The sequence below is a fragment of the Nomascus leucogenys genome, chromosome 3 (assembly GCF_006542625.1).
Source record: "Nomascus leucogenys isolate Asia chromosome 3, Asia_NLE_v1, whole genome shotgun sequence".
Classification (NCBI taxonomy): domain Eukaryota; kingdom Metazoa; phylum Chordata; class Mammalia; order Primates; family Hylobatidae; genus Nomascus; species Nomascus leucogenys.
The window spans coordinates 14,011,968-14,035,304 of NC_044383.1; the positions used below are offsets into that span (position 1 = coordinate 14,011,968).

Consider the following 23,337-nt stretch of genomic DNA (forward strand, 5'->3'; position numbering starts at 1 on the left):
AGGCTGGTCTCAAACTCCCGACCTCAGGTGATCCGCCTGACTTGGCCTCCCAAAGTGCTGGGATTACAGGCATGAGCCACCGCACCTGGCCTTTTTTTCCTTTTTTTGGAGACAGAGTCTTGCTCTGTGGCCCAGGCTGGAGTGCAGTGGTGAGATCTCAGCTCACTGCAACCTCCTCCTCCCGGGCTCAAGTGATTCTTCTGCCTCAGCCTTCTGAGTAGCTGGGATTACAGGCACCTGCCACCAGGCCTGGCTAATTTTTGTATTTTTAGTACAGATGGGGCTTCACCATGTTAGCCAGGCTGGTCTTGAACTCCTGACCTCAGGTAATCCGCCTGCCTCCGCCTCCCAAAGTGCTGGGATTACAGATGTGAGCCACAGCGCCCGGCCCTAACTATGCATCTTAATTTTTGTACTTACTCTCTGATGTGCTAACAGGACAGTAAAAGTGATTTAAGGCTGTTATATTTTCCCTTTATTTAAGAGATGCCTGGGGTTCTTAGCTCAGGAGGGATTCATAGCATGTCTTAAGCCACACCAGTGTTTTTCAGGACACGCTAGGGTGGTCTTGGCAACTAGCATAACACTGAGCTGCTGTGCCTAACTTTTACCCTGTGTACCAGTGTGCTTATTTCCTGTGTTAGGATTACTTGTAATTTGGTCTCGGGGAAGTTTTCTGGGTGGGTGCGTTGCACCAATTCCCTTGTTATTGTTATAAGAATGCAGTGACCTCACTTGGATCCAGGACTCTGCCAGCATTTAAAATCCTGCTCTTACGAAAGGTGAAACTCTTGCCTATAGTTAAGTATCACAGCTTGATCCCATTACAATGAGATGGAAGTTTGTCTGCGCCCGGAGTAGGCCAACAACAGCAGTTTTAAAAGCAGAATTCCCCGCTCTGGGTCTAACCCTGTTCTTGGTCACCACGTTCGCTTCAGGAGCCTGGAAATCCTCTTTTGGCAGCAGAAGGGGGAGAGTGCTTGGAAATGCTCGGAGGAAAACGACTTTTAGAGGGGGAATAGCGGAGAGGGAAACAAGAACCAACCACCGGACACACTTGGGGTGCAACTGGGGCTGTGGGGTGGGTAGAGGGAGAGGGAAAGTGAGCAGAACTGGAAGCTCAGAATAGAAGATACAAAAGAAAGTGCCAAGTAGTGAAAAAAACGCAAAAGGACGGGGGGATGTGGGGGAGGGCGACTGGGGAACAGTTTAGAAAAATAGCAATTAGTACAGCTAAAAATAAAGACCAATTTAGAGACAAAGCCAGATACACAAGGAGAAAAATAAAACTCGCCAGAAAGACAATTTCTTGCAAACCAAATGTTCAAGAAAATGGGGGCTAATGACATCCCCTCTGGGACTGCTCTGTAGAAGAAATGAAATAATAGGAAACCGTGGAGCGCGCAGCGCCCAGCAGGTGACGCCGTGGGGGCTTGAGTGGTCCCGGTCGTGGAGCCTGAAGGCCCTGCCAGAGGCAGTGCCCACGTGTCCCCAAAGTTAGAGAAGTGTCCCAAGAGCGTGGTGTGCGGGACAGAGCGCCGCCCGGCGCAGGAACCTGGGGGTTCCTGCAGAATCCTCTCAGATCTCCCCGAGTCCTGGCGCTCGCGCGGCACGGCCGGGGAGAGGGCGCCCACCCGCGGCGGCTCGGCTAGCTCAGCGCACGGGCCCTGGGGACGCCCCACCCGCATTCGCGGGGCGGGAAGGCGCAGCGCCCACGAAGTCGAGGAGCAGCCAGGCCCCGGCAGGCGGGGATCCTGGTGACGAGGAGGCAAAGGCCACGGGCCGGGCCGCGCCCGGACTCTGCAGAACCGCGAGGCCTAGGCTTCTCAGCCTGTGACCCCGGAGGGGACCCCGCCCGCCACCTGCGAAGGCTCGCTGAGAGCCCCGAAGCGCGGTGCGCCCGCGGCGCCGTGCCAGTTTCTCCGGGGCTGCAGGGAGAAGGCGGGAGACCGCGATGGGCGCAGGAGCTTGAAGCTGGGCGGGGCGGGCCGGGGCCGCATCTCGGGCGAGGGCCAGGGACCCTGGGACGCGCTAACCACCTCCGCGGGGCTACTAAGTTCCCGGCGGCGCGGGCTCCCTCTGGACCAGTGCACCCCATCCCAGGGGCGGGGCAGACTCTGGGCGATCGGGGGTCACCCGGGGCTGCCCTGCCCCGCCCGGGCACCCCGGAGCGGAACCGCGAGCCCCCACCGGCGGGGGCGGGCAGGGCGCACTGAGCGCGCCACGCGGCGCCTGGCTAGGAGGAGGGCGGCGGGCGGGGACCTAGCGCTCCGGGGCGGTGCTGAGCCCGCTCCTCCTCCTTGCCCTCCTCCTCCTCCTCGCCCTCCTCCTCCTCCTCGCCTTCCTCCGGCTCAGCCGCCGCGCCGCCGGGCTGCTCCTGCTTCCTCCTCGGGCGCCCGCGGCGATGTTCAACCGCGCCGTGAGCCGGCTGAGCAGGAAGCGGCCGCCGTCAGGTAAGTGGCTCCGGGGGCCCGCGGGCTGGGGGTCGGGGCGCCGTTTCGCCAGCCCGGCCTCCTGCCCTCCCTCTTGTGCTCGGGCGCGGCTCGGTGGTACCTCCCAGACTGGAGCCCCGGCCGACCGCACCACTTCTCGCCGCTGGGTACCGCACCTTCGCGGTCCCAGCCGCGACGGGAGCGCAGAGCTCCTCCGGGAGCCCCGCGGAGGAAGTTTGGCTGAAAGAGGAACAGCCGCAGTTTTCTTTTTAGTGATGGTCTGGGAGAAAAAGGAGCGCCCCAAATCTCCAAACTTTGGAGGTGACATGGGGCTCCAGATTCCGAAAGCAGAACGGCGCGCGGTCTTCTCCCTCAGTGACGCTCTCCGCCTCCGCTGCGGGCGTGGGTGGAAGGATGCCGAGCGCCCAGGGCAGCACGGCTGGACCCGGGCATCCGACTGGGCGCCTGGGCCTGGGGCACCGGGGGCCTTCGCTTCTGCCGCGAGGAGCCAAAAGGTGGGATCGCGAGGGTGGCGGAACCCCAGGATGGAGAAGGGCACCTCTGCAGTCCGAGCCAGCGAAGTTCTGACGTTACGAAGGATTCACCTTGGCTGTCACTCTGGGCCAGCCTGAGCCACGGTCTGGGGCAACTTGATAGGACAAAGACCCCACGGTGAAGGTGGAGCCATGCCCTTGATTCCGGTCCTTCCACCCTTTTGCTCGTGACAATAGCTACGACCTGTGCAGGCATTTGGGTGCGCCAAGGGCTTTGTCCACCGCGTTAGGTGAACTCTCCCTTCACCCCTAGGACAACCCCGTGAGTGAGGAGGGAGCGGAAGCCAGGCGCTGTTAGGTGACTTGCCCCAGTCACACTCAGCAGGTGATGGGGAGGCTTTTAAACCCAGGTTCCCCTGGCTCTGGAGTTCAGAGGCTTTGCCGGGCTTCCCACGCCAAGATTCACTTCTGCTTGGCGCTCAGAGTCCCAACGCGTTGGTGCATTTCCTTTCTGCTCCTGGTATTTTATGAGGGACATTGTAGTTTAGAGACTGGGACCAGACTGGCTGGATCCGAATCTCACCTTCGCCATATTCACCAGCCGTGGGAACTTTCTGCAGAATGAGGGTCTGCAAAATGGGAATAACAGTAGCTACTCGCCTTTTAAAGTACTTAATGGGAACCTGTCTCCCATCCATCAAGTTTTGCAAATTATTGTATTTAATATGTAGGATTTCATAGGGTTGTTGTAATGATCTTACGTTGTTGCCCGGCATGTACTAAGTGCTCCATTAGCGTTAGTGGTCATGTAAACCTTTTTGTGTTGCATGTGAGTCAAAGAATTCCCTTGTGGGTGTTAATGTTAACCATTCTCTATGGTTGGCACAGGCCTGTGGAGCGCTGCTCAGAGCCTGGACTCGAATTAAACTCTTGGTTCTAACCTTGACTCTGTCATTCAGCAACACTGGGCAAATTACTTGATCTCTCTGTGCCTCCGTTTCAATGATGTGCTGGAGCTGGCTCAAACTGGCTTGCAAGAGCCAGTTGCTAAATATTCAAAAAGTTTGGGAACTGGTTGTAAACCATAGATAGCTTGAAAGTAGTTATGATGGGATATTTGCGTCATGAAAATCAACACAGCTAAAAATGAAGGCTTCATTTTGACTCAGGAGAGCTGATGTTCCAGCACACCTTTCTCCCCACCTGCAAAGTGGGTTTCATAGGGTTATGGGATTAAATACTCAAAACCATATGAAGCCCCTAGTACAATGTGTGGCACATAATAAAAGTGTAATAATTAGTAGCTTTTCTCCCTTTTTCCTGTTATAAATAGAGCTGCTATGAATAGCCCTGTACACGTTACTTATTACTTTAGATTACTTTTGGGTTGAAGACTGACAAATACAACCATTGTATCCTGGGAGATACATGGATTTGGGGTGATTTTGCATGTAGCCAGGTTGCACCCCAAAAAGGCTGAAGGTAGTTTTAGGGAACAAATTGTTTCAGGGCAATAAATTTTAAACCTCATGAAATGTGGTTACATCACTGATAGAAAGGTCAGTCTCAGGCCGGGCTCAGTGGCTCACACCTGTGATCCCAGCACTTTGGGAGGCTGAGGCAGGAGGATTGCTTGAGCTCAGGAGTTCCAGATAAGCCTGGGAAACATGGCAAAACCCCGTCTCTACAAAAAAATTAAAAAATTAGCCAGGCATGGTGGTGCGTGCCTGTAGTCCCAGCTCCTTAGACAGCTGAAGTGAGAGTATGGCTTGAGCCTGGGAGGTTGAGGCCGCAGTGAGCTCAGATCGTGCCACTGCACTTCACCCTGGGTGACAGAGTGAGACCCAAAGCAAAGGAAGGAAGGAAGGAAGGAAGGAAGGAAGGAAGGAAGGAAGGAAGGAAGAAGGAAGGAAGATCAGCCACTAAACATCATGGATTGGTACTGGATGCCTCGACTCCAATAGCCTGATTTTCTTTGGAATTGTAGGTGTAGGGTCTTTCCTCATTATGGAAAATAACAAAAGTTCTTGCCTGACTGGTCATCACCACCCAGCCATGTGAAAAGAAGCCTAGTGAGAAAGGGGTCATTTGGGCCTGGGGGCTGAGGTACTGAGACGACAGCCAAGTGATTTTTGGGACCCTGTACTGATGGTTTTTTTTTTTTGTAATTTTGAATTATTTTTCTTAAAGAGAATCCTCAAATTGTATAAACTTCAGGCTCCACAAAAGCCGAAGCTGCTCCTGCAGGACCCCTGATTTGGACCTGGCTGTGGTTCTGCCTCCCCCAGCACCTTTTATTTTACACTTTTCCTACCTTTCAGCAAAATCTCACTGGAGACGCTGCCTTTCCGCGGAGGATTTTGAGTTCCTAACCCCTCCTTCCAAGGTTCAGAGTGGGATTTCTTGATTCTTCCTGAGGTTTCTCAAAGTATGTTCCACCCGTCCTGTGGGTTCAGGAGGGCCTTGATAAAGTGCAGCTTCTCAGGCCTCGCCCAGACCCACTGACTCAATCTTGGGAGCTGTAGGTGGGGCGGGAGGGTAGGGTGCGTCTTTGACAAGCACCCCAGAGGATTCTCAGGCCAGTGAAATGTGAGGGTCCCCTGATGGGATTCTGTCCAGTCACCCTGCCCAGTTATCAACCTTGCATTGTTGATAACTGAAATATGCCCATCTGAGATGCCAAGCTGAAGCCACCCGTCTTCCTACCCCTGCAGCTGCACCCAGGGGTGACCTCTCAGGGGAATTCCCACCCTGCCGGGCAGGCTTCGGCCGTCCCCTCAGGCCTGTCATACAGGATCCCATTAAACCCTTGGGAACAGTTTTAAGTTTATGGCTGGGCTTGTTTTATTTAAAGATGACAGTTTGCACAGCAATTTAATGTCTTTGTTTTAACAACCTGGCAGCAGGGTAGCCTTGGCAGCTGGGGCAACTTTCTCTGCAGAATATCACTGGCCCAGGCCTGTGGGGACAGAGGGGCCGGCTGAGGGGCCTTGTTTTCTACAGGTATGGTCAGCCCATGAGCCAGTTGAGCCTCTGGGTCCTGCTCTGATGACCACCTAGAGCGGCCCGTAGCCTGGTGGGTGTGAGGTGCTCACTGTGTTTTCTCTGTGTTGGCTGGTTTGTATTTGATGTGATGTCTCCTTTCTTCATGGTTAGAAAATGTAGATGCCTGGCATGGCCATTTCCTAGGGCTTCCTGGGTGAACTGAGTCACTTCCTTCCCTGGGTTGAGTGAGTCCCCGGACGCTGGGCTCTGGGAACCAGTTGCTTAAACTGCACTAAATTTATGCCCCCCAGTTTCTTCTGCTTCCCCCAGATAGCTCTTCGCTGCAGCAGCCCGCGGGTGGCAGCAGGAGCGGAGGGGGCCCCAGCAGGCAGCAGCAGTGGCCCCTTGATAAGAGGTGTCAGGCGGCATCTGCTGGAGTGAGACAGTCCCTTGCAGACTTGTGGGGACAAATTTCCCTTCCAGGCAAGTTCCCATCTGTCAGGAGCCCTGCTAAGCACCCTCAGGTCCACCTTGCTGCCCCGCTGCCTGGTGGGGGACCCCTTATCTGACTGAGTCCTTCCCAGCCCCATTTTTCCTGCTCCCTACTCTACCCCTGGAGGGACTGGACAATACTCCCTCTGTGCCTTTGCTCCCCCAGGTGTCCTTTGTCCTGTCCCAAAGCCTGGGTCTCCCTGCTCCAGCAGAGCCACCCTTCTAGGCCTCGCTGCCTCCCACCCTCCGTGCTTGACAGAGCAGCTTGTCTGAGCAGGAGGGAACCGTTTCATTTCTCCCTGAAGGGCTGCAGAGGCCACTCTGCAGGGACTTGTCCGGAGTGCAGGGACTTGTCCGGAGGCACCCATTTCAGAAGGGGCAGAGAACTCAAGTCTTGGACCCAAGTCCACAGCCACCTAAACACAACAACCATTTAGCGACTTTGCTAAAATATATTTAGAGAATGAATGTGGAGCCGACAACTTTCCTCCCTTCCTCTATCCCTCTCTCCTTCTCTCCCTCCCTCCCTTCCTTCTTCCCTCCCTCCTTCCCTCCCTTCCTTCTTTTCTCTAGTCAGGACATTAGAAACAAACAAAGCCATCATCAAACACCTTTATCGTTTCACACAGAAAAGGACATTTTAACACCCCCAATAGTAGGAAAGATATAATCTCAGGTAAAGAGTTGTCCTGATTCACAGAATCTTCTAGAGGTTGTCGCTCCTGGGGTCACTTGGTAAATATTTCCTAGTCTTCCTTCTGGTTTATTTGTGGACTAGTGAAGATAACTTCCTACCAGCCCATGGCACTGTGGGCAGGCGGCCACCTGGGAACCCCTGGCCTCCTATCCTCAATTCATTTTAAGTTCTGTGAGAAAATGGGCCCCACCTTTCATTTCTGGCATCTTTCTCTGTGTTTTTCTCTCCAGCCAGACAACCTGGGGTTGCATCCCAGCTCATCCACTTCCTTGCTTGCTTCTTTGTAGCAAATTATGTATCGTCTCTGCCTCAGTTTCCTGATCTGTAAAATGGGGCCTTTGAGGAAACCAGCTTCCAGGGATTGTTGCAAAGTTTCGATGGGATATAGTAAATGTCAACTTTTTTTTTTTGAGATGGAGTTTCACTCTTGTTGCCCACGCTGGAGTTCAATGGCGCAATCTTGGCTCACGGCAACATCTACCTCCCGGGTTCAAGCCATTCTCCTGCCTCATCCTCCTGAGTAGCTGGTATTACATGCATGCACCACCATGCCCAGCTAATTTTGTATTTTTAGGTTTCTCCACATTGGTCAGGCTGGTCTCAAACTCCTGACCTCAGGTGATCTGCCCGCCTCGCCTCCCAAAGTGCTGGGATTACAGGCGTGAGCCACCGCACCTGGCCTCAACTATTTTTAATAGCTATCCGTCCTCCTTTCTCTTTCTGTGCCCTCTACCCTTAGCCTGGTGCCTGGCTTTGCTCATTCCTTAGAAAATATTTATCACTATAAAATATATACTTGAGTGCCAGACATCATGCGGACCCTGAGGAAGACGCAGCCCTTGCTTGCAAGAAATGCACCATCCACCTGACGGACCCTGGAGGAAAAAGTCATTTACTTTGCCTTGAGGGAGGGTGCGGGACAGATTGAGGCAGAGTAGGAGAGTGAGGGCAGCTTGATGCAGAAATGTCAGGCCCCAGAGGACACACAGGGGCTTCTGGAAGTGGAGAAAATCGATGATAGGGTCTTTGTTTTCAGGTTAGGGCTGCTGGGCCATTTTCTTTTTTCTGGCCTTTGCCTAGAAAGTGGAGAGTCTAGGGAGGCTACAAATAACAGTTTGGCGTTCTTATTTCCTTCCCTCTGGTAGAAACTGGAAACCAGTGGCCATCTGTTGTTTAGTCCACTTAAAAGAGGATGTTGAGGCTTGTTTTTTCTTCGGACCCAAGGGTGCCCGGGAGCCCTCCAGTCTCTGCCCTTCTCACACAAGGCGTCTCTGGGAAGGCAGTGGATTGTTGGTCTGCGTGGAACTTCTCAGGTGGACCCCAGAGCATGGAACGTAAGGAATTGCCCCCACCCCTTTCCATGTCCGCAGTTCGCCTGTCGCCTTGGCCCTGGGCGGGGCAGGGGCTGGGAAGAGTGTGCTGTGAGGACACAGAGGTGCACAGGTGACTTTGGAAGGGCCAGTAAGAGCACTTGGCTTTCTGTGAGGCCCAAACCCGCGTGTGAAAATGCCACGATGCCCTTTCTGAGTGGAGCCAACCCTCTGCCACCTGCTTTCCTGCTCCTGACTTGGATGCTGGCTATTACTATGATTATTGAAAAACTTTCTTCACTTTTGATGTTATTTCCTGCTAACTGCAGTTCAATCAGATCTCCCCGGCAGGGGAATTGCATGCAGGCGGGGTAGTTATTCTCAGCAGCTAGATACTGGAGCCGATAAACACTTAAGTAATATTTAGATACGATGTTTCCATGACCCAGTTTCTCTGGAGCCTTACACAGATCACCAGTTGTAACAAAATGACTCTTTGATTCTAAATTGGGAGGACTTTTTAAAAAATGTAATACACGTGATGTGGTATAGGTGACAAGAGGTTTTAAATAAGTTTTGTGGGGTGTGTACTTTCTTTGAAACTTCATTACAAAGTAGAGTATTTTAAAGGAGTACAGTGTGTGTGTGCAGGCCTGTGCATGTGAGTTGTACCAAGCCACTTTGGAATTTAGGGTTAATATCTCTGCCTTTTCCTGGACTTGAATGTTTAATAGCCTGTGAGTTTGGGGGAGTACTTAGGACAAACCTTCTGAGGATGTAAGTTGACTCTGCTGTTGAGGAAACTGGATAGTGAGATATTCCTAAAATATTATTTGACTTGGAGAAATTGTCTATGCAGGATAATTACACAGACCTTCCTGCAAATTAACAGCAGAAATCCATGCTGTGAGCGCTCATCTCTGATGAGTGTCACAGATGCCTTTTGAGTATGGATTTCCAAGGAATTAATGTCTGGAGAAGGTCTCTGTTAGATGTGACATCATAGCATCTATAAATAATGCATCATAAAATAAGCTGCAAGCAACCAGCCCCAGCCATCTGCACTGTGATGCTTCACCCATCCTTGAAATAATGGCTTTTACTGATGCCAGAAGCCACATAGGACAGCATAAGCATAAATGAAAAACGCATATACATCGTGTTTGTGTGCCAGATGTTTCCACCTGGTCTTATGTGACCAGTTTTTTTTTTGTTTTTTTTTTCTGCATGGATTGGACTCTTACCTAGTTTTCTGTTTTTCCCCCAAAGTGTGATTGTTCTTGGTCTCTTAAAGGCTGTTGTGTTCTGGTCTCTGTGAGTATAAAGATCAGCAGATATAAAAACTAAAAATGTCAGTAGAGGCTTTGGTAAAGAGCGTGTACTCTGGAGCAGGAGTACCTGGGTTTGGGCCGTGATTTCCCATTTTCTAGCTGGGACCCTTGTAAGTTACTGTGCCTCAGTTTCTTCATCTGCAAAGTGGAAATAATACTAACCACGTCAGTAGGTTATCGTGAGAACTGAATGATTTAATTCAGGTAAAAGCTTGGAACAGTACCCAGCACATTGTAAATCATTTGCAAGTTTTTCTTTTTATTTTTTTGAGACAGAGTCTTGCTCTGTCATCAGGCTGGAGTGCAGTGGCTTGATCTCGGCTCACTGCAACCTCCACCTCCCGGGTTCATGCAATCCTCCTGCTTCAGCCTCCCAAGTAGCTGGAACTACAGGCGTGCACCACCACACCTGGCTAATTTTCTGTATTTTTAGTATAGATGGGGTTTCATCATGTTGGCCAGGATGGTTTCGATCTCTTGACCTCGTGATCTGCCTGCCTCGGCCTCCCAAAGTGCTGGGATTACAGGCGTGAGGCACCACGCCAACTTTCTTTTTGAGACAGAGTCTCGCTCTGTCACCCAGGCTGGAGTGTAGTGGCACAATCTCGGCTTGCTGCAACCTCCGCCTCCCGGGTTCAAGCAATTCTTTTGCCTCAGCCTCCTGAGTAGCCGAGACTATAGGCACGTGCCACCACACCTGGCTAATTTTTGTAATTTTAACAGAGACAGGGTTTCATCATATTGGTCAGGCTGGTCTTGAACTCCTGACCTCATGATCTGCCTGCCTCAGCCTCCCAAAGTGCTGGGATTACAGGCATGAGTCACAGCGCCTGGCCTTTTTTTTTTTTTTTTTTAAAGACAGATTCTTGTTTTGTTGCCCAGGCTGGAGTGCAGTGGTGTGAGCTCAGCTCACTGCAACCTCTGCCTCCCGGGTTCAAGTGATTCTCCTGTCTCAGCCTCCCAAGTAGCTGGGATTATAGGAGTGCACCACCATACCCGGCTAATTTTTGTATTTTTTGTAGAGATGTGGTTTTGCCATGTTGCCCAGGCTGGTCTTGAATACCTGGCCTCAAGTGATCCATCCACCTCGGCCTCCCAAAGTGCTGGGATTATAAGTGTGAGCCACCATGCCTGGCCCATTTGAAGTATTAACCATTATTATTAGCTAATGACAGATTAGTCTGAAAATAAATTTGCTGAAAAATATGTATTTTGCATGCAAAAAATTTGAAGATCTAAAATGATTTAAAGAGCCCAGGAGCCAAGAAAACAAAACGAAACACCAAAAAATTTCATTCATTGCAAAAATGTTTTACAGCTGAAGTAAACAGTGACAACAAAAATAAAACAGCATGATAAAATTGCAACAAACACATATCACAAGCAGGTCTTCCCTAGCTGGAGAGATCGTGAAGCTGCTGGAGAACATGCTTGACATTTTTTCCACCCATTCATGTCAGTCTTGCTTTCTTGTGTAATCTGTCTGAAACGGAAACTTTTATCAATGAAAAGGGATAGAAGAATATTGGAACTTTGTGGATCCAGGTACCGGAAGTTGGGCAGCTGGGAAATCTTCGTTTTGCTTTATTCTTAAGTTCAAAGGTAAACCTGTTTTGCTATTGAGAAGGAGTATTTATTCTTCTAATATTACTGGACTGGTTGTAACATTTATTATGTATGTATGTATGTATGTATGTATGTATGTATGTATGTATTTACTTACTTTAACTTGCTTCCCCTCCCCCTTGGTTGTTAACATTTTTTTCTTTTTTTTTTAAACTTTTTTTCCCTAAGACGGAGTCTCTCTCTGTCACCTAGGCTGGAGTGCAGTGGCGCAATCTCAGCTCACTGCAACCTCCACCTCCCGGGTTCCAGCAATTCTCCTGCCTCAGCCTCCTGAGTAGCTAGGATTACAGGCGCGTGCCACCACGCCTGGCTAATTTTTGTATTCCATGTTGGCCAGGCAGGTTTTGAACTGACCTCGTGATCTGTCTGCCTCAGCCTCCTAAAGTGCTGGGATTATAGGCATGAGCCACTGCGCCCAGCCTCTTTTCTTTTTTTTTTTTTTTTTTTTTTTTTTTTTGAGACAGCGTCTGGCTCTGTCACCCAGGCTGGAGAGCAGTGGTGCAATATCGGCTCACTGTAGTTTCTGCTTCCTGGGCTTGAGTGATCCTTCCACCTCAGCCTCCTGAATAGCTGGGCCTACAGGCCCACACCACCATGACCAGCTAATTTTTGTGTTTTTTTGTTTGTTTGTTTTTGTTTTATTTTGTTTTGTTTGAGACAGAGTCTTGCCTTGTCACCCAGGCTGGAGTGCAATGGTGCCATCTCGGCTCACTGCAACCTCCACCTCCTAGGTTCAAGCAATTCTCCTACCTCAGCCTCCCGAGTAGCTGGGATTACAGGTGCGCACCACCATTCCAGGCTAATTTTTTGTATCTTTAGTAGAGACAGGGTTTCACCATGTTGGCCAGGCTGATCTCGAACTCCTGACTTTGTGATCTGCCCACCTCATCCTCCCAAAATGCTGGTGTGAGTCACCAGGCCTGGCCTAATTTTTGTATTTTTTGTGGAGATGGGATTTCACCATGTTGCCCAGGCTGGTCTTGAACTCCTGAGCTCAAGCAATCTGCCTGCCTTGGCCTCCCAAAGTGCTGGTATTACAGGCATGAGCCACTGTGCCCACGGGTCGTAACTGAGCTGAGATGGCTTAGGAATTCATTACTTGGTGTGTCCCTTGAGCAGGGGACCCTGAGTTGCGGAAGTGCCCTCAGCCTAAGGGCCATCCCTGTCTGCTCAGTCATATTGGAGGCTGTGGATAGTGACTTGGAAAAGAGAGATGCCACTCGGTGAGTGGAGTTTGCAAACGCTCTCATCGAGATCTGCCTATACTGATATCAGTCAAGATGGATTTTAAAAAGGTGGGGTGCCATAGCCAAAAGCCTTAAACTCGAAAGACAATCAGGAAGTCTTAGAAAAATTCAAACCAACATTTTTGGAGAAAATAAAAACTTATGACAGATAGAGAGCGGGTATCTCAGATATAAGGATCTTCTATTCCACTTATGGGGACAGAAGGTGGGCAAAAAGGCAAGAAGGAATTTCTCTTTATCTACAGCACCATAGCCAGAAAACCAGTACCCATGGCTATAAAGAGCAGCTCCTTCTTGGCGCACTTGCTGAGCCGTCCCTGGAAATTCCATGCTCTTCTGTAATAGTGTCCATTGTTAACGTATTTCATGACATGTGATATAAGGGAGATGTTAGCCGGGGAGACAATGGAATGGAAGGGCCCATTGGTTTTCTAACTGTGTTCCCAGGAGCCCTGGGATTCTGCAGACATGGCCCTGGTGAGGACAGCTGACCTCCCATATAGGTCCCAGTATGGGGTCTGTCCAGTGATTCATCAGCTGCATCACCTTGGATAGGTCATTTTATCTTCTGGATTTTTGCTTCCCAGTCTATAAAATGAGGTGGCGGGGGAGGTGGGGCTGGACCGCATTAGTGTGCTTTGAGTTGTAAAACTTTTTGTTCAAATGAAAACAGACATATAACCCTAATATGCAAAAATGATTAGAGTATGAAATAAAGGGTGGGGGCTGGCAATTGTCTAACAGTGAGGTCAACTCTTTTAACTCTCAGACACTCTGTTGGCTAAATGGTAATCTACTGTGTGTATTTATTTGCAAGACAGTGTGGCAGTGAAAACCCAAACATGGTCTGGTTTATTATGGAAAAGAATGTCAAGAGTTTTGGAATCCTTTCAGAGCAAGGTTGAAAACTTATGGCCAAAATGGTTCTGCCATGGCAAGAGAAATTTGCAGCTGCCTAGATTGTTCCTGGAACAGTGAACTTGTGTCTCTAGATTTATTTACTTAAGAGAAGATCTGCTGGGGAAATGGAGTAAACTGTCAAACTGTATTCTCTGGGTAAAGAGCAGAAGAGTAAATTAGTGGAATGCTTGGCAGAATGAACCCTGCTGCAGAAATATCTTGTAATAATGATCTTTTAATTGGATTTATACTTTGTTGGAAAGAAACTCAATGTTCAGGAGCTTGCCACTGCAGCATTTACAAAGAGAACGGGGAACTAATTTAATATCCACGAACTGGAGGGTCACTTTAGAAAAGCATCGGCTCCATTTGGTGATGTGTTTAAGTGAGTTTCCTTCACGGTTAGAGGAAAGGATTTGTCCCAAATAATTCTCTTACGTACTCTATTGCCAATGAGCATTGAAGCATGGTCCCTGCTGGGTTTCTGGGTTTCTGCTTTATTGATGATTGATTGATTGATTGATTGAGACAGGGTCTCGCTCTGTCATCCAGGCTGGAGTACAGTGGCCCAATCATGGATCACTGCAGCCTTGAACTCCTGGACTCAAGCTATCCTCCCGCCTCAGTCTGTCAAATAGCTGGGACTAAAGGCACATGCCACTATGCCCAGCTAAGTTTTGTATTTTTTGTACACACAGGATTTCACTATGTTGCCCAGGCTGGTCTCAAACACCTGAGCTTGAGTAATCTGCCCACCTGGGCCTCCCAAAGTGCTGGGGTCATAGGTGTGAACCACCATGCCCAGCCTAGTTTTTAAATATTTTATAGAGATGGGGTCCCAGTATGTTGCTCAGGCTGGTCGTGAACTCCTGAGATCAAGCCATCCTCCTCTCTCAGCCTCCCAAGGTGTTGGATTACAGGTGTGAGCCACTGTGCCCAGCTGGCCTGGTTCTAATTTAGCTCATGTCATCTGGTGAATGTCTAAAATCCTGGTAGTTTCCTCAGGTGCTTGGATTCGGAGTCCCAGGGGATCAAGAAATCAACATGTATTTTGACCCCCCATAGAACATCAGAGATCACAGGAACTGTTACTATTAAGTAAGTCCGGTGTGCTCTGATACAGATTTTCTCCAAAACCATTTTTAGCTGTGTGGCCCCCTAGCTGTTTGCAGCAATTAATATTTATGAGACTTTATTTAAAAAAATATATCATTTAGAAGTGATTTGCTTTGCTGATTTATTTATTTATTTATTTATTTAATGAGATGGAGTCTTGCTCTGTCACCAGGCTGGAGTGCAGTGGTGCAATCTCAGCTCACTGCAACCTCTGCCTCCCGGGTTCAAGCAATTCTCCTGCCTTAGCCTCCCTAGTAGCTGGGATTATAGACATCCACCACCATGCCCGGCAAATTTTTGTATTTTTAGTAGAGACGGGGTTTCACCATGTTGGCCATGATGGTCTCGATCTCTTGACCTTGTGATCTGCCTGCCTCGGCCTCCCAAAGTGCTGGGATTACAGGACTGAGCCACCTCACCCGGCCTTGCTGATTTCTTAATTAAAAGTTTATTTTCTCCTAGATTTGAACTTTTTTTTATAGAAACATGTCTCTAGCTTTGGAAAAAAAAAACGTCAATGGGAAAAAGCTGTTAGTTATAGAAGTAGTTTGCTTGATAGTTGGTTATTTTAGGGACGGGGAGAAAGGAGCTTACATTTGTTGAGCATCTACTGTGTCCCAGGTGTGCTGCTAGGTGCCTGATGTGCTTCCATTTTTGAATCCTTATGATAACCCAAGAGATGGGGGACGATTTTCAAATATACACAAGAATTTTGCCCAAGAACCTATAGTTTTGAATTGCGGAAACTGGGTTTTTTGTTTTGTTTTGTTTTGTTTTATTTTGTTTCGTTTGAGTCAGAGTTTCGCTCTTGTCACCCAGACTGGAGTGCAGTGGCACGATCTTGGCTCACTGCAACCTCCGCCTCCCAGGTTCAAATGATTCCCCTGCCTCAGCCTCCCAAGTAGCTGGGACTACAGGCACCCACCACCACACCCGGCTAATTTTTTTTATTTTTAGTACAGACGGGGGTTCACCATGTTGGCCAGGCTGGTCTTGAACTCCTGACCTCAAGTGATCCACCCACCTCAGTCCCCTAAAGTGCTAGGATTACAGGCGTGAGCCACTATGCCCGGCCAGGAAACTGGGTTTTGAACCTGGCCCCATCTGAAGTGACATTCCATGGTTCTTCCTTGACTCCAGGAAGGGATCACATGCCATAGAATGAAGCATGCTTTCATTGTTCCCTCCTCCTACAGGCAAGTGGCCAAAGTGTGTTATTTGGAGATTCCCTGTTCCTCCCAGGAGACTTCTCAGTGTCGTGAGTCAGAGAGTACAGTGGAAGATGTGCAGATGCAAAGAGTTTTCATCCATTTTCTCTGTGCACCAAAATGTAAGAGGGTTGCCAAAAACCTCAGGCATCAGGATAAATGATATTTATTTATTTATTTATTTATTTATTTATTATCATTATTTTTAGATGGAATCTTGCTCTGTCGCCCAGGCTGGAGTGCAGTGGTGTGATCTTGGCTCACTGCAACCTCCGCTTCCTGGGTTCAAGCGTTTCTCCTGCCTCAGCCTCTCAAGGAGCTGGGATGACAGGTGCATGCCACCACACCCAACTAATTTTTGTATTTTTAGTAGAGATGAGGTTTCACTCCTGACCTCTGGTGATCTGCCTGCCTTGGCCTCCCAAAGTGCTGGGATTACAGGTGTGAGCCACTGCACCCAGCCTATAAATGATATTTAATGCAGTGTTTTAAAAGATCAAAATTAATGCAAAAACATCCGTGATGAACAAAATATCCGAAGTTTAAATAAAGTCAGGAAAAATAACAGTGTGATGCTGAGCCATATTGGACCCTGAAGCAAAAGGAAAAATCAGCAATAACTGATCTTGTCTTTATTTGAAATTTGGGTATTTTGTTCATCATGGATTTTTTAGTATAATTTTTGATTTTTTGAAAAAGTATTGCCTGAGGAACCGGGCGCGGTGGCTCATGCCTGTAATCCCAGCACTTTGGGAGGCTGAGTTGGGTGGATCACCTGAGGTCAAGAGTTCAAGACCAGCCTGGCCAACATGGTAAAACCCCGTCTCTATTAAGAATACAAAAATTAGCTGGGTGTGGTGGCAATCACCTATAATCCCAGCTACTCGGGAGGCTGAGGCAGGAGAATTGCTTGAACCTGGGAGGCAGAGGTTGCAATGAGCCGAGATTGTGCACTCCAGACTGGGCAATAGAGTGACTCTGTCAAAAACAAACAAACAAACAAAAAAAGCTATTGCCTGAAATGACATTTATCTTGATGCCTGGGTATTCTGGCAACCCTCTTGACATTTTGCACCATCACGTGAGTCCTGTCCTGCAATGATTTTTTTAATCTCTGTGCCGGGTAATGAGCTGGGTGCTGGAGATACAAGATGAGGACATATAGGAGCCTTCAGACTAGTGCGAGTCGCTCATGTAAATAGTCACAACACAGCACCGTAATTGTAAGTCTGTGCACAAAGCGCCATGGGGAAGCAGTTGCTGCTGAATCAAGGTTCTGTGGGAGGAGGGTTGGAGTGTGACTTGAGGGCTGCCTCCAAATTGGCCAGTGGACACAAGTAGGGGACGGATTTGGTGGGAAACAGCAGGTCCCTTCATCCCTCTGAGCCTCAGTTTACCCCCATCTGTAAAATGGAGGAAATAGTAGTGCCTGCCTTCCAGGGTTGTGTGACAAGAATGAGTCCATCATGTTAAGCACCTGGAACAGAGCCTAACACATAACTCGGTGTATGTCAGCCGAGATGTTGATGACAATGCTGACCATTGCATGCAGATTTCTTAAAATGACAGTGTCTTTTGGCCACATACGCAGTCTGAACTTTGCTTTGCAGACATCCATGACAGCGATGGCAGTTCCAGCAGCAGCCACCAGAGCCTCAAGAGCACAGCCAAATGGGCGGCATCCCTGGAGAATCTGCTGGAAGACCCAGAAGGCGTGAAAAGATTTAGGGTTTGTCTTTTTCACTGTTAATCGGGATGGATGCAGTGTGTGCAGAAGTTCAGATGCACACAGGGCAGAGATAGGCCAGTTCAACATTGTCTATCAGCGTAGCCCTCTCTATGCCAGCTTGAGAGTTCAGTACTGTCTATCCCAGCTTTAGGATGCGACTTTCTAATCTGTCATGACTGTGTTGGCAACGCTGTCACAGATGGGCAGGCTGTTTCTGGTTTTTGTGTAGTGAGGTGGGAGGGGTACAGGGTGGGAGGAGAGAGAAGATACCGTGTCTATTGGTGGAGTCTGTATGAGGAATTCCCAGCTCTGGTTCTCTCTGATGTGAAGGCTTGTTCTCTCGTGCTTGGGGGATTCTCAGAATGCATTGTTGACAGAGTGAGAGAGGCTGGCAATGCAAACTTGGCGAAGGGACCTCCGAGAGCAGGGCTAATGCATGGGAAACTGTTGATCCCATCTAGAAATAGCTTTTCTGACCAGCAGAAGCCCCCGGTGCCAGATGGAGGACCACATGTGAATTTCAAGAATGAGTCCTGGTTACTTCTGTCTTTAAGTCTTGGGTCAGGAATAGGATGAGTCCTCATGCAGTTGGTGACTGTTGGAGCTCCCAGGGAGGGAGTGGCAGGTGGTACTAGGCTTCTAGTTCCTGGTCGCCAGGCCACTGTGAGCAGTGTTTGCAACTCAAGAGGTCTCTGCACAGCAGAGTAGCTGGCTGTGCCGTGGACTGCCCAAGGTCGGCCATAAGAAAACGCACATACCTCCAACTTAAAATAGTTTGTATCGTGGTGTCTTTAGACATACTTAATGTGTTTCCTTTTCTTTTGTTTAAAAAATAAGAGCCTGATTTTAGAGGAATGTACTTTGTTTAAACACTGTCTGGAAGGAACCAATATATCTTCCACTTTAATTTACTTTTTGGTAATTTATTGTCAGCTTAGAAATATGAGTACATTCCTGCTTCATTTGTACTCTTCTTTACAATGTCAAAACCATTAAGGTCAAATGCATATGAAATTATAGCTTTAACATTAAACATACTCATTTGTTTTTCAGAGTGGAGTTTTCGAAGAGTAACTGAAACATGCTCCTCTGTTGAATTTTGCCAAATCAGTCTTTGAAGGGAAATGCCATTTGTTTTATTTTTTTTTTAAAGTAGAATACTATGTGACTCTTTTTCTTTGTATCCACAGGAATTTTTAAAAAAGGAATTCAGTGAAGAAAATGTTTTGTTTTGGCTAGCATGCGAAGATTTTAAGAAAATGCAAGATAAGACGCAGGTATTTCCTCCACTCTGATAATTTTTTTCCCTTTCCTTATAAAGTTACAACTGCCTTTCCAATAGATTCTGAAGTTGCCTAAAGAAACCTGATTCATATTAGTTTTGGGGGAAGATTTAAGCTTCAGATTAGGTATCTTGTGTTGATCAAATATTAATTATTTTTAAAAGGGTAAGTTAATCCATTTTTAAATGGAGCTGTTCAAATGGACCAATATTTAAAATAAAAATAACAATTTATGTCATTTAGAGTTCCTCGTTGCATAGAATTTTTTCTTCATGAATAAGTTATGAGGATGTTTCCCCCAGATTTTGACATGTTAGCATTTTGGACATGGTAAAACGATACGCAGATGTGTAATGATAAAAGCACAAGGTGCATCAGAGGGATTGTCAATTATTCAATGTATCGTACTGAGCATCCCATAGTTGGCGAGCATCCTGCGGAGAAAGCCTCTGATTGTTCTCCTGGGTAGATGCATCCTCTTTGCCTTCATTCCCAGTGTCAGCTGGTTGGGTATAAGGGAGGGTAGATGAGATTATGGGGAAGGAGGCCTGTGCCCTGGGTGGGTTTATGAGGCCTGGCCCTGTATCTTTCTAAGAGGCTGCTGGCTAAATGCCTGCAGGAGCTAGTAAGTCATGTGAATGAAGGAGGCTTCTGGTGTGAGGCTGGAGGGAGTGTTGGGGACTGGGGCCAGCTAAGGACATTCTGTCTGCCTGCCCAGGCTGCGGCTGGTGGTTTAGGGCCTGTGGCTGTCTGGGCTTCCCCTGCCTCAGGTTCTGTCTCCGCCAACTTACTGACGGTGATCTCCTAGATCTTTGCTTGCCCTGGGACCCTGGTGGCCTTTCTTCCCAAGGCATGTCTTATATTCCACCTAGTGCTGCCTGTTTTTCTAAAGAAGCTGGACATTTGGATCCTTATGTGAAACCAGATGATTTTTAAATGTTGGAACTAATTTAAACAAAAATTTAAAACCTTGCCTGCCAAACAAAACATACCCACAGGCAGATGAGGCTTGTGAGTTGCCAGTTTTTGAGACTTCATCTTCAAAAGCTGGAATCTATGGGCCAGGAGCCATGAAGCGTTTGCAGACAACTGCTTGGAAAATGTATATCATGGGTTTATTCAAAGGTATTTCGGGCGCAGACACACATCCTCCCGGGTGGCGCAGCGCGGCCTCTTCTCCGCCACCTTCCTCTCCGGAGGTGGCAAGGGAGGATTCTAAGATGGATTCTCTTTGGCTTGAATTTCCCAGGCCCACCTCGAAAGCCACTGCTGGGCGGGACCCTTGGATTTTGCTTTCTGGCTTTTTCCCTCCTCTGGATGACATTGGCCGGAGCCTCCTGGGTGGAGAGGGGCCTCAGGGGAAAGTGAGAAGCAGGTGGTGGGGGATGCTTTGGGATGCTAGGATTCAGGCTGAGGGCCTTCAGAACAAGAGCCTCATTGTTGTCCTTTGTCTCCAGCACCGAAGACAGGGCCTGGGGACCACCATCGATAAATGCTAGACTGCCACTGCTGCGACCAGCCTCACCATAAAATCCTAGCTCAGAGTCAAGCAAGCAAACAGATGTCCATTCCCCTGCCTTATTCTTTTGAGTGTTAGAGGTAGGAGGGCCCTGTGGGTGGGCCGGTCCGCACCTGAAGTGTAGACAAGGAAGTGAGGTCCCTGCACCGTGGCAGAGCTAGGACTTGAACCAGCTCCCTGAAGTTACCCGTTGTTCTCTGCACCACCATGCTGCTCTGTGCCTCTGTTCAGTTGAATTCCCCAAATCTTTGTGAAGTGCCTGCTTGGTGCCTGGCACTGAACAGGAGGCAGCCCAGGGACAGGACAGGTGAGCGGCTCCAGGGAACGGGCACCTCAAGGGGAGCAAGCCTGTGCAAGTGCGATGAGTGTAGAGATGGGAAGCACATGTGTCGTGGGAGCAAGGCGTGGGCAATAGGGAGGGATCCAGGGGAAGTGGCTTTTTAGCTGAGACTTGGCATTGAGATCGGGAGGGGGTTCCCGGGAGCAGGGACAGTGTGTGGGCAGGCAGGGCTGGCAAAAAGAGCTGAGGGAAGACCAGAAGGGCTGAGTGGCATGTTTGAGGGGGAGGCTGCTGTGCTGTGCTTCAGGCTGGCAGGGCAGCCAAACCTGAGAACCTGCGTGCCAAGGTGAGCAGGGCTGGGAAAGCCCCTGTAGGACTTTAATGGAGTGGTTGGAAGGAGGGGGTCAAACTTTCGATGTGCCTCTTCCAGCCTTTCAGGTCAGGCAGGTCTGGTGTTGGGTTGCCCTGCCCTGTCCACATCCTACAGAGAGAGCTTCCAGAACGGGCAGCCCCTTTCCATGCCTGTACTCCTGACATCCAGCATAGGACTTCTTTTCTTTTTTTGAGACAAGGTCTGACTCTGTTGCCCAGGCTGGAGTGCAGTGGTGTGGTCTTGGCTCACTGCAGCCTCCGCCTCCTGGGTTCAAGCGATCCTCCTGCCTCAGCCTCCCGAGTAGCTGGGAGTACAAGCGTGTGCTACCATGCTTGGCTAATTTTTGTATTTTGAGTAGAGACAGGGTTTCGCCATGTTTGGCAGGCTGGTCTCGAACTTCTGACCTCAAGTGATCCGCCTGTCTTGGCCTTCCAAAATGCTGGGATTACAGGTGTGAGCCACTGCGCTCGGCCCAGCATAGGACTTCTTGAAAGTCTGTGTCCTTAAGCCTGGAATGCACCTGGCAATCGCTTTAGTGCAGTGAATGCCACCCTCCCGTCACTGCCTGAGAATGCAGATTGGGGGGAGGCATTCGTGACACCTGAGGTGTTTGGCCTGGAGTGTTTGGGCCCCAGTGTGAGTCACTGTTCCCATTTGAAGATGCAGGGATATGACCTGAGTGGTTAAGCAACAGCTCGCCCAAGGCTGGGCACAGTGGCTCACGCCTGCGATTCTAACACTTTGGGAGGTCGAGGTGGGTGGATCACTTGAGCCCAGGAGTTCGAGCCCAGCCTGAGCAACATGGTGAGACCTTGTCTCTACAAAAAATACCAAAAAAAAAAAAAAAAAAAATTAGCTAGACATGATGGGGTGAGCCTGTAGTTGCCCGAGGAGGTCAAGGCTGCAGTGAGGTATGATTGCGCCACTGCACTCCAGCCTGGGTGACAAAGTGAGACCCTGTCTCAACAACAAAAAAAAAGAATTCAGAGCCACATTTCTGACTCCAGGCATTCCCTAGTGAGTCCTGCTGCCTAGGAAGTAAAACCAGTGAGTAAGCTCTAAATTACTACAAAAAGTGTGGGGGAACATAGGCACTGGGAGAAGTCGCCTAACTGAATTTTTTTTTTTTTTGAGATGGAGTTTCCCTCTTGTCACCCAGGCTAGAGTGCAGTGGCACAATCTCTGCTCACTGCAACCTCCGCCTCCCGGGTTCAAGTGATTCTTCTGCCTCAGCCTACTGAGTAGCTGGGATTTCAGGCATGTGCTACCATGCCCGGCTAATTTTTGTATTTTTAGTAGAGATGGGGTTTCACCATGTTGGCGAGGCTGGTCTCAAACTCCCGACCTCAGATGATCCGCCCGCCTCAGGCTTTCAAAGTGCTGGGACTATAGACGTGAGCCACCGTGCCTGGCCAGTTCTTTTTAATCCTCCGTTATGCACTTAACCTAACTGGATTTCACAGTCAAACTTATCACATCTGTTCCAGCAGGGAGACTGTGGGAGGATTTTTCTCTCTCCATCAACTAAGGCTGTTGAGGAGTCGATACAAATCCCACTCTCGCCTCTGTTGTTTTAATAGGACCTGTGTTGGTTCATTCCTTGACGTGGATTATCCAGCATTTACCAACTTCGCATATCCATGTCATTTACTTGTCCGTCTTCTGTGTGGTTTGTCTTCTGGGATCTGGGAGTGGGGGGCCTCTTCTTCCCCACCATCTCCGAGGGTCTGGACCCATGCCTGACACATGATGAACTTCCTTCCTCTTTGTAGGACAAAGGCATTCCACTTCCTGGATCCAAGTCCTCTTCTCTCCTGAGTCATTCCCTCATTTTGGGAACAGCACACGAAAATGACTTCTTCCCTCCAGAATGACTGATGAGAGAAGAGCCCAAAACACAGCTGGCAATAGCTTCCTGAGAAGGGGGGTCTGGCAGGTAGATATGTAAAGACCTTGTTCAGTGGAAATGTTATTTTTTTCCCTACTCTCCTATTTCACTGATAATCTGACAGAGCATAGAATTCTGGGGTGGAGCACACTCAGAAGTTTAAAGACATTGTCCCTTAGTCTTCTACTTTTGTTGAGAATCAGTAATTTATATGTAAACTGTTCTTTTTTTTTTTTTTTTTCTTTTTTTCCCTCTCTGGCATAGTATAGGATGTATTTCTTCTTTTCTATTTTTCCCCTTCCCTTCCCTTCCCTTCCCCTCCCTTCCCCTCCCCTCCCCTCCCTCCCCTCCCTCCCCTCCCCTCCCCTCCCCTCCCTCCCCTCCCCTCCCCTCCCCTCCCCTCCCCTCCCCTCCCCTCCCCTCCCCT

General features: G+C 49.0%; 1 protein-coding gene across 3 annotated transcripts in view; it reads left to right on the plus strand.

The window, feature by feature from the left end:
- The first annotated feature begins 2,323 nt into the window (after positions 1-2,323).
- RGS10 (regulator of G protein signaling 10) overlaps positions 2,324-23,337 on the plus strand; it is a 42,895-nt gene continuing 21,881 nt past the window's right edge. The window contains exons 1-3 of one of the 3 annotated variants that reach the window (XM_003255026.4): positions 2,324-2,453; positions 17,449-17,567; positions 18,758-18,844. In XM_003255026.4, coding sequence (XP_003255074.1) covers positions 2,405-2,453; positions 17,449-17,567; positions 18,758-18,844 — 255 coding nt within the window. In that variant the 5' untranslated portion in view covers positions 2,324-2,404. Of the gene's footprint in view, positions 2,454-8,331; positions 8,435-12,552; positions 12,591-17,448; positions 17,568-18,757; positions 18,845-23,337 lie in introns of those variants that run through there. The other 2 variants (XM_003255027.4, XM_030806376.1) reach the window with 2 other exon arrangements.